Raw genomic sequence first — 10,679 nt, forward strand, 5'->3', positions numbered from 1 at the left:
TCCCTCTATATCTGACCACTGTTATCCACTTAACGGCATTAATCTCGTCGGTGACTGTCAGTGTTTATTGAACCTCCCTTCGCAGACGTTAACGTAACGTCGTCGTTAGAAACCTGTCACTGGATGGGCGCGAGAGAACGGAACAACGCCCCCATCTATTCAGAGCAAGTATATATGCATGCGTCGCGCCTTTCCTACTTCCGATCGCCGAGAAATCGATCCTTCTGGCTCTTGCCTTGCTTTTTAAAACCCCAATATATCTTTAAAATCCTAAATCCCCCATCCATTTCAATACTTCTCTTTCTGGGGTTTGAGCAATCGGGGCTAATTTCAAGTATTTTTAATTTTTCTGGAAAGATTTTGAGGGATTTCGTTGGATTACTTGAGATCCTACTGTTTATCGATCTAAATCTAGATTTCAGATGTATGGAGCATGATCTTCCGGCAAAATGATCATAAATTAAAAATCACATGGTATTATGTATGTACTGGTTTTGACAGAAAATTTCCTTCAATAATAATCAAACAGTAGACTTCATTAATTAAAACATAAGGGTAATTTAAAAAATTTAAAAAATTTACTATAACTAGTAACCACCTTGTAGACTTCCCTCTATATCTTACCACTGTTATCCACTTAACGGCATTAATCTCGTCGGTGACTGTCAGTGTTTATTGAACCTCCCTTCGCAGACGTTAACTTAACGTCGTCGTTAGAAACCTGTCACTGGATGGGCGCGAGAGAACGGAACAACGCCCCCATCTATTCAGAGCAAGTATATATGCATGCGTCGCGCCTTTCCTACTTCCGATCGCCGAGAAATCGATCCTTCTGGCTCTTGCCTTGCTTTTTAAAACCCCAATATATCTTTAAAATCCTAAATCCCCCATCCATTTCAATACTTCTCTTTCTGGGGTTTGAGCAATCGGGGCTAATTTCAAGTATTTTTAATTTTTCCGGAAAGATTTTGAGGGATTTCGTTGGATTACTTGAGATCCTACTGGTTATCGATCTAAATCTGGATTTCAGATGTATGGAGCATGATCTTCCGGCAAAATGATCAGATTTTTCGGCAAATAAATGTGGATCATCGGCGAGGTGGGTAAGGTCAGTTGTTTATCAATGGACTCCATAGTGTTTGTCTTAGTTGATGTGAAGTTTGGCGTAGTTTTATAGTTGGAATCTTTTTGTTATTTTTACCCTCAATAAAGGATTGGGTTTTGCGAAGATTTGTTTGTGAGATGAGTTGCTTGCTTTTAGGTCGCCCCAAGATCACGAAAAATTTAGGAACTTAGGGTTTTGCTATTTTTTTTAATGATGGGCACGGAATTTTATAGATCTTGAGGTTTTGTATGTTTTTTTAGTAAGAAGGTTTTTTTCGTCGGTTTCCAAGATTGGGAAAAATCCACGGAATTCGTTTATCATAAATCCTAAAAGCATAGCTGAAAATTTCTGATGTTCTTGTTTGGGAGCATATTTATTTGTCTTTTTTTGGTTGAACATGCGTACATAGTCAAAAGTTTTGGTCTCAGAAGCATCGTAGTTCCCCGACTGAGCTTCAAAAGTTCAGCATAAGGTTATGTTCTCATGTTCATGTTCAGATCTCGTCCAATACTGCATCTCTCTTCCTTAGTCCAGAAGCCTTGAACAGTTACTGTTTTATTACTTAAACACCAGATTTTGATTCAGAAGGCTGGTTTAGTTATCAAAGACATAAGACAACCAGAGGTGGTTTCTTGGGTATGCTGTAGAATATCCTTTCTTTCATAACTGGAATTTTGAAAGACAGGGCGGACAGAAATGCAGTCAAATCGAATTTATTATGCTGATCTTAGTAATGATGTGGATCAAGGCGAGTTTGACAAAATTCCTGATTCAGTAGTTCTTATAATCCTCAACAAGCTTGCTGCCATTCGGTCTCTTGGGCGCTGCACTGCTGTCTGCAAGCGTTTCAACTCCCTCGTGCCCTATGTCCATGATGTCTACATCAAGATTGACGAAGTTGTAACAATCAATGGCGAAAGTGACGAAAGTTCATATTCTTCTTCCCACAAACCCCGTAATTTCTTCTCCAATCTCCTCAAATACATGTTCTTGAACCTTCTCAAACCGTTCCATCATTTAAGAAACAACAGCAACACAAACAAAACCCTTCTCCCCCAAGTCTCTCAGTGTACTCTTGATCAAGTCCTCAGGAATTTCCATCACATTCACAATCTATGTATTGAATTACCAACTGCTGATGTTGAAACTGAAGATGGGGTTCTTCTAAAATGGAAAGCAGAGTTTGGAAGCACACTCCAAAATTGTGTTATTTTGGGAGGCACTCAGATTGAAAGGAAACCAGTAACTGATCAGGGATCACTTGAGGACAATGGGAGTATACCGGAATCATTTTACACGAATGGGGGTTTGAAACTGCGAGTTGTGTGGACTATTAGCTCATTAATTGCTGCTTCTACAAGGCACTATTTATTGGAACCAATTATCAAGGATCATCCAACCCTGAGAACTGTGGTTTTTACAGATGCAGCAGGTCAGGGAACCTTGAGCATGGGTATCGAACAGCTAAAGGAATTTAGGGAGAAACCCTTGGCTGCATCAGCCTCTTCGAGACGGACTCAAGTGCCAGCCTCAAACATGAAATTGAGGTATGCTCCGTATTTGGATCTTCCAGAGGGATTGGGCATGCAAGGGGCAACATTGGTGGTTATCAGAACATCAGGAGAAGGCAGTAGGAGTAATAAAATGGGGGTAGAGGCATTTGTTCATGGGGCGTTTGACGGGCCATTCAAGGCAGCAGTGAAGGCATTGGTGAAGCGGAGAACTTACCTCTTGGAGATGAATGGCTTCTAGACTTAACTACAGTTACATGGTTAACAGGCTGCTTTGTCTATTCAAGTTAGCAATTCAGTTAATTTACGTGAAATTAATCAAAAACTTCAGACAACTCTTTTGGCCAACTGTAAGATCAGAGTGAAGGCTGCGAATTCAGTTGCTGCGTTTCCAGGGAGATGTGGTTTCTGTTTGGATCGGGTAATCGTTTATTTTTGTGGTTCCCGTCTGTTGCTTCTCTGGTTTTTGTATATGATCAGTGAAAACTGATTGAGAGGTGTTTACTATCTTATGTGTAAAAGCAAATAGGTATTGGCGGCTTAGCAATTAATTGGCAATTTGGCATATGAAGTTGAAAATTTGAAATGACTTTTTAACAATTTGAAGAGACCTCGCCCGAGGGCCCTGACTTGGACACTAGGACAAATTGGCACTACACATTTAATGACATCTGTGATAGATTGAATGCAAGTGCAGTGCAAACAAAGGTTGCAGATTCAGAGTGGGCAAACCGCAAACACAACTTTCAAGGTGATTTGTGCACGGGGAATAAGAAATTGACTTGCTGGTGAAGTTAGTTTTTAGTAGCTTCGGGTGGCTGTCAATACATCACAACCGAAGCTGAAGCCTTCCCAAATAGGCTCTGAAATAACTTTCACCGCAAAACTTTTCCTTTTTTGGTTGAAATATTTGGGTTTTCCAGATTTTTCACCAAATAAAGCATAGGCTATTTATGTGAGACTCGAAAAGCGACTGCATGAAATCCCTCTCAAATGGACACTGAAATGAATGAATGGTGAACAGGTTTGTAGTTCAAATCAAATGTATATGTACTGATAATTTAAAATACCTCCCATGGGTATTTGGGTAGGGAAAAGTACGGACAGGCCTAATTCAGAATTCAGAATTTCAGCCCAGCTAATACAGAATCTAAAAAGACATAAATACAATTTTTTAAAACTTGGGACAGATTCCCATGTCACATTCTTCCTTATTTTTCTTTTAATTTCGAAATTACCCTTGACATGTAATGACTAAAATGACCCTGCTTAAGGAAACAAGGGTCCATTGATCTCTTCCACTCTCCTCTTCCTCTCTTTCGTTATCTCTCCCACCCTCAACTCTTTTCTTGGAACTTTGTTCCAGAAATTTATTCTTTTTCTTCTTCTTCTTCTTCTTCTTCTTCCCTCTCTCTCTCTCTCTCTCTCTCTCTCTCGTTCTCCCTCTCGTAAAACTCTAGGGCTGCACTCTAAGCATGTTCTCTATTATTAAAATCTGCAACTTTGTTCCAAAAATTTATTCTCTTCTCTCTCTCTCTCTCTCCTATAACTCTAAGGTCATTCTCTAAACATTTTCATTTTTAAAGCCAGCCCTAAAGCATTACAACTTGTCAATTGAATGTCAGTGTGACTAACGGGTAGTGTTCTTGTTTCATAATAAAGCGGTTCACTTTGTATCTGATCTCATTATTGTTCTCCTCAATCCAATCTCTAATAAACCATCAAAGTTTTATGTAAATTATCGTTATCATTTTTTATTTTCCAGAATACCTTATTATGCTTTGCAAAGTCTACTAGTTATTAAAAGTTAGTCATTTTCTTTTTCAGCTAAGATCATCTAGATACTAGATTAGTTCTTGCTAACGTAGTTCTAATTTTATGGTACTCTGTCAGTATATAGCTTTATTAAGATGATTGTCCTGTTTTTTATGTTCAAAAACCTATTTCTAAGGCTTGGTATTTGACTTGGAGTTTCAACTAATGGGCTTATTTTAGCTTGTATGGAAGTTGGGGTTTTAGTTTATGGTTATTTAACCTGATATAGAACTATAGGTTCATTCAATTTTGATATTTGGAATTTAGTAGAAATTGTAGATGAAAATTTGATATGTAGAAAAGCTTTATATTTCCAAATAATCGTCATTACTGAATGATCTCTTGTAGCCTCAAAATCAAGATCTTAATTTCTTACTCAACCCCATATAATATAGTTGTGCAAGGCTCTGATGATGATGAGCTAACTGGCCATGGTTGTTACCTTCATTGATCAAAGGCATCACCAGCCTAATTGTATAACCAACTGCTAAGGATGTTGCCTTCATTGATTAGAGACATCACTGGCTTAATTTTATAACCAAGTGGTAAGATTGTTACCTTACTTCATTGATCAATGGCATGACTAGCTTAATTGTATAATGAGTGCTTGATATAAGATGTTGAACCTTGGATGAACCCCTTACCAGGTAGATAGGTTGCTATGAGTGGATATAGTTGGATTGCTTTGCACCTGCTCGTCTCCTTGCCTTGTTTTGTTATTGAGTTGTGTTGTCTGTCCTAGCTCAACTAATAAAAATGACTGTTGAAGAAAATGGAATTTTTTTTTCTTTTTATTATTTTGTTTTCATTTTTTCCTTTAGGGTGGGGAGTAGGGGGAAGGGAGATCGTATTTTGTTATGGTCACACCATAAAGATGTGCATGGCGTAATAGTTGCATCTATTGTATGTTTACACTCCTTGTATTAGGCTTATATGCTTTAACATTTAATAATAGTTGCATCTTAATAAATATTTATTGAGATAGATTTAAGTTGTTAGGTAAATTGATTGGCAAGGACATGTCACCCTCAATTTCCTTGATGTTGCAAAGTGATGATTCTTTCAACAGCGAGATAAGATGGTCCTAATTCAGAATTCTAACCTAGCTATAGTGTGTCTTAAAAAGACTTGTAAATATAACTTTTGGAAAGTTTGGACAGATCCCCATGCCATGTTATAGATTATTGTCTTGACTGATTAGGTGTCATGACAACATGACTTCCATGTCACTTTGCATAAAACTTACAAAGACTAAAATGTTCTTATTACAAAAATAATGCTCATTTGAATCTGTCTCTCCCTTTTTTCTCCAATCACTATATTCTTTCCCTTCCTTTGTATTCCTACAACTTGAGCTCAAGAACTATCTTGAATTTTATGTTAGTAAGGGTATGAATGAATATATGAAAGTCATTTGCACATTACTTACCTTTACATATGGTTCTTCATACCCTAAATGCTATCTTTATGAACATTTACCTAACTGCATTTTGATCACCATCATAGATGTTTAATACTGTTCCATAATGAATTAGAAAAAATAAAAAAAAAATCTATTAGTGATCTCCTTCCCATATTGGCCTTGAATGCTTTAACTACTAAATTGGTAAAATTTTACCAAGATGGGATTAAGGGATTGATTTATACAAGACATGGAAGTCTTCCCATGCATATACATTCATCTGGTGATGAATCAAGTTGTCAATTGCATAAGTCAAATAATGTGATTGAAAAAATTGCACAACACCCCTATTATTTTTTGAGAATAAGTATCAATTATATACAATAACAAGATAAAATACAACTAGAGGTTGTACAAAGAGGTTACAAAACATAATTAAACTACAATCCCATTGGGAGATACAAATATGCTTTTTAAAAAAAAGAAAAAGGCCTGTAGAGGCAATTATCAACTTTAATTGAAGTCAAATACCAAGATTACACATAATAGTATCAATTACATATTAATCACTTCCTTACATTGGTCTTGAAGGTTTGAATGTACAAATTGCCAATCATGTAAATATTTACAATAATGGGTATGGTATATTGGCCAAGTCCATTAGTATTAGTAATTTTCATTCTCATTTTAATTTCTTTTTGTAACATAAAGATTTATTTTTTAATCATATATAGTAATGGTTATTGTATACTCACAAGACAAAATTCCTCTAGCAAAGCTAAGCAAAGATATACTCATTCTTTAGTTGATGTATGGTATGTATGACCTACCCCTGACAACTATATATTTCTATGTTGTAACATTTTTGCTCCTATTTAATTTTTGTCATTTATAATGTGCTCTTCAAAATTTCTTATTTGGAGACTTAAATATAGTTTTCTTCTTAAAAAATCAGTTATGGTTTAATTATACTATTTTTTTTATTATTTGTGACAATTTACAACATGAATGATAATTGTTACATGTCTTTATTCTTAAATTCCTTTCCTTATGCCATATTGGTAAATGTTTACTAGGTTGGCGGTTAAGTCATTAAAGTTAAATTTTGGAAGGTGAGTAAAGTAAAATTGACACTTAATGTATGATATTGTTTGATACTTTGTGGCATAACATAAAAATGAATAATGGGTTTACTTATCTTAGTAAATATTTACCAAGATGGATGTGAATTATTGATAAAATTGATTGGTAAGGACACACCCTCTATTTCTCTTCATGTTTCATGGTGATGATTTCGTAAATAATTATATGTTAGTTCTAGTTATTATAGGCTCAGCCTTTACATTTTACCATTATTTTCCATGACTGCTAACATTGTACAAATTTATCAAGATAGGTTTGGGTTATTAATTGCATTGATTGCCATAAAAATTACACTTTCATTTGGCCTTTATGTTTCATGGTGATGATCTCCTTAACAACAACATAATGGTGTCAATGTTCATCCTTCCTGTGTCAGCCTCAAATTCCAACCTAACCATAACATAGTCGAAAAACACATAAATCCACTATTTGAAAAGATAGGAGAAATTCTCACACCACGTAGGAATTATTGTCTTGGCTGATTTGGTGTCAGGCCAACATTACTTCGATTTTAGTTTCTCATTTCCTCTTGAAAAGATAAAGATTAAAATGCCTTTATTATAAAACATGACTTATTTGAAGAAAATGCAATCTCATCCTCGTAAATGTTTATTATGTTGGCACAGATGGTCCCATATGTGCCAAATGGTTGTTAAGAACATGGTGTATACACAATAACCAATACTATTATATCATTGCCTTTATATTAATAGTGATGAAACAATATTACACATTTGTGATAGTTTTTGCATGTTTTCAAATTTAAAACTAACCCCTTTATCTCATCTTGGAAAAATTTTACCAAGTTGACACATATAGCCCATATTTACTAAATGGCCATTGAGGAGATGGTGCACATAATAACTAATGTTATTATGCTATTGTTCTTGATTTGATTGCAATAAAACATAATATTAAAATGAGGATGACCATGTTCTCTCCAATGAATTTAGCCAATACTCTAAATCTGTCTTGATAAAATTTACCAGGTTAGCAATTAAGGCATATAATGCCACTAGTAAACATGTATATGCATTTGCACGTGACAGTATCTCCAAGACAAAACTATTTACAATTCATGGATAGTTTTTGAACAGTTATAAGTGGACAGTTTCTTAACTGTTATAAGTGGACAGTTTTTGAACAGTTATAAGTGAGCAGTTTCTTAACTGTTATAAGTGGACGGTTTTTGGAGTGAGAGTAAATGACATATATGCCCTTTAAGGGGTAAAAATGTCTAATGAAAAGTCTAGAAAATGGGGTTATTCGCTCTTTTATTAGTGGTATAGATTATGGAAGGATAACTAAATATAACACCACGATACCTAGTATATATTTCTTTCATTATCAAATACCATTACTTATTTATAATGGTTTTTGCATGTCTTTAGATTTAAAATTGTCATGTTAATTCCATCCTAATAAATTTTTACCAAGTTAGTCAATGTCACCCCGTATTGCCGAATGGCCATTAAGGTGAAGTGAGTATATTATGTCATTGTCATTGAATTAATTTCCATGAAACACACTAATCCAAGTGATGATGGTCATGTCCTTCCCAATGAATTTAACCAACATCTCGAATCCATATTAGTAGACTTTTTACCAAAATAATACTAAATTTATATATGACCACTGTGTGAGAGCAATCAAAGTGTAACTAGAATATTTATGTCTAATATATCTTTGATTTATTATGAGACAAAATTAAACATTTGTTATGACTATCACATGTCCTCACACTTGTAATTAGTCCCATAGTTCCAACTTGGTAAAGTTTTATTAAATTGGCAAATAAAGCTCATTATTTCCAAATGGAATGTAATGAGAAGTTAGGAAGTAGGCATTCAAGACTAACGTAAGTGGACAATAACCATTTCTTAATATGATAAAAAATAAACCATCACCTACACATGCTATATAGTCTCTTTTCATGTAAACTGTATTTTCATTTGTGTAAGATACATTTTTTTTTCAAGCAATGAACCAAAGAAGCCATAGAGCAAATGCATTATATTTTATTAGTATTAATGCTACCAAAAAAATACTCTAATTGTCAATATCATATATTCTACAACTGTCCATGTTGATAGGGATAAGCTTACATAAGTTTAGCTTGTGTTTTTTCTGATTCATTGTGCAATCTAAGTTCTAATTTCCATCAAGGAACCAAACATAAGATAGATAATTAATCATATTCTATCATTTTTGGACAATTCCCAGGCATGCACAAGAACGTGTGAAGAATGTGGAGGACGATATAAAATGCATAACAAGCAGAGAAGATACGAGGTATTTACTATATATCAGACTTTAATGGTACTCAAGCAAGCTCTTGCAGAAGTTGGACCAACTCCAAGCCAAGGTGCCAAAGGCTGTCAAGAGGAAAAGAGAGAGGCCCACAAGATAAAAGAAATCTAATTTTAATTTTAATTTTAATTTGGATGTATGGAGAAAAAACAAGTTATCTTATATTTAATTTTAATTTCGATGAATGGATGAAGCAATCTAATTTTAATTTTAACTTTAACTTCTATCAAGTTTCAATTGGTTAATTTTAATTTTAACTTCTATCAAGTTTTAATTTTAATTTGTTTGTCTTTTTCATAGTTCCATGTCTTACACTTGAAAGTAACTCCTTAATCCCATCCTGATAAATATTTACAAAGTTGGTACATGTGGCCATATATTGCCAAATAACCTTAAAGGAGATGGTATACACACAATAATCAACATTATTATGTCATTATCCTTTAGTTAATTGTGATGAAACATACTATCAAAATCAAGATGATTATATTCACCCGAATGAATTTAGCCAATACCCCAAACTCAACTTGGTAAATTCTTATCAAGCTAGTAGTTAGGATATGCATTGCCACTATAGGAGGATAAGGGTACTCTCATTTTGGTTTCCTTATTGCAACCTTCAAATTTGATGTATATTACATAATAGTATTGAAAATTTTATGCTCACTTTTCCATATTGGCCTTTTATGACTAACTTCTATCTTGGTAAAAAGTTACACAGACGGATCTATAGCTAGATTCACTTACAAAGACATGCCCTTTCCATTTAAAAACCGAGGACATGACATTCTCATTTGGATATAGAATTGTTCTCATCAACAATGTTAGAGTAATTCTAGTTATTTTGTGTTTACATTCTCTGTACTTTCCATTTGGCAACAAAGGGCTATATTTGCTAACTTGATAAAATTTTATCAAGTTGAGACTAAGGGATTAATTAGAAGTGTGATTATATGTGGTAGTCATAACAAAGGTTTAATTTTGTTTAATAATAAATTAAATATATATTAGATACAATTGTGTTAGTTACACTTTAATTGCCTTCCAATAATGGTCGTATATGACTAAGTGTCATCCTAATAAAAAATTACTAAGATGGATCTAAGATGTTGGTTAAATTCATTGGAGAGGACATAACCATCATCACTTGGATAGTATGTTTGTGGCAATTAAGTCAAGAACAATTATATAAAAGTGTTGATTATTGTGTGTTCACCTCTCCATAATGGTCATTTTGCAATATGGGGTCATATCAACCAACTTGGTAAACATTTATCAAGATAGAATTAATAGGTCAATTTTAAATTCTATTTTTTTTTTGAACTCCAAAGTTTACTCCTAATGAAGGGGTGGGCATCACAACTTTATTCATATGAAATAAAAACCTTAGAAA

The 10,679-nt window shown here is 34.1% G+C and overlaps 1 protein-coding gene across 11 annotated transcripts; it reads left to right on the top strand.

Annotated features, from left to right (window-relative positions):
• The first annotated feature begins 647 nt into the window (after positions 1-647).
• On the top strand, positions 648-9,566 carry LOC148849655 (F-box protein At4g18380-like). 11 transcript variants are annotated; one of them, XR_016100764.1, is made up of 4 exons: positions 811-1,099; positions 1,791-3,037; positions 4,827-4,976; positions 9,200-9,566. XR_016100764.1 is itself a non-coding variant. In XM_088949809.1 (2 exons), the coding sequence occupies exons 1-2, from the start codon at positions 1,042-1,044 to the stop codon at positions 2,855-2,857; spliced, it is 1,125 nt and encodes a 374-aa protein (XP_088805935.1). In that variant the 5' UTR covers positions 648-1,041; the 3' UTR covers positions 2,858-3,216. The 11 variants fall into 11 exon arrangements, 3 of the variants coding, with proteins under 3 accessions (XP_088805935.1, XP_088805938.1, XP_088805936.1); XR_016100766.1 differs by lacking the exon at positions 4,827-4,976 and having other exon boundaries at positions 808-1,099; positions 1,679-3,367; XR_016100767.1 differs by lacking the exon at positions 4,827-4,976 and having other exon boundaries at positions 809-1,108; positions 1,679-3,037.
• The last annotated feature ends 1,113 nt before the right edge of the window (positions 9,567-10,679 follow it).

This window comes from Nelumbo lutea, chromosome 6 (genome assembly GCF_056320005.1).
Source record: "Nelumbo lutea isolate HS-2025 chromosome 6, American lotus-T2T, whole genome shotgun sequence".
NCBI classification, from domain to species: domain Eukaryota; kingdom Viridiplantae; phylum Streptophyta; class Magnoliopsida; order Proteales; family Nelumbonaceae; genus Nelumbo; species Nelumbo lutea.

Coding starts and splice junctions, on each gene's coding strand:
- LOC148849655 (XM_088949809.1), top strand. CDS start 1,042: ATGATCTTCCGGCAAAATGATCAGATTTTTCGGCAAATAAATGTGGAT. Junction 1,100..1,790: donor AAATGTGGATCATCGGCGAG/GTGGGTAAGGTC, acceptor TTTGAAAGACAG/GGCGGACAGAAATGCAGTCA.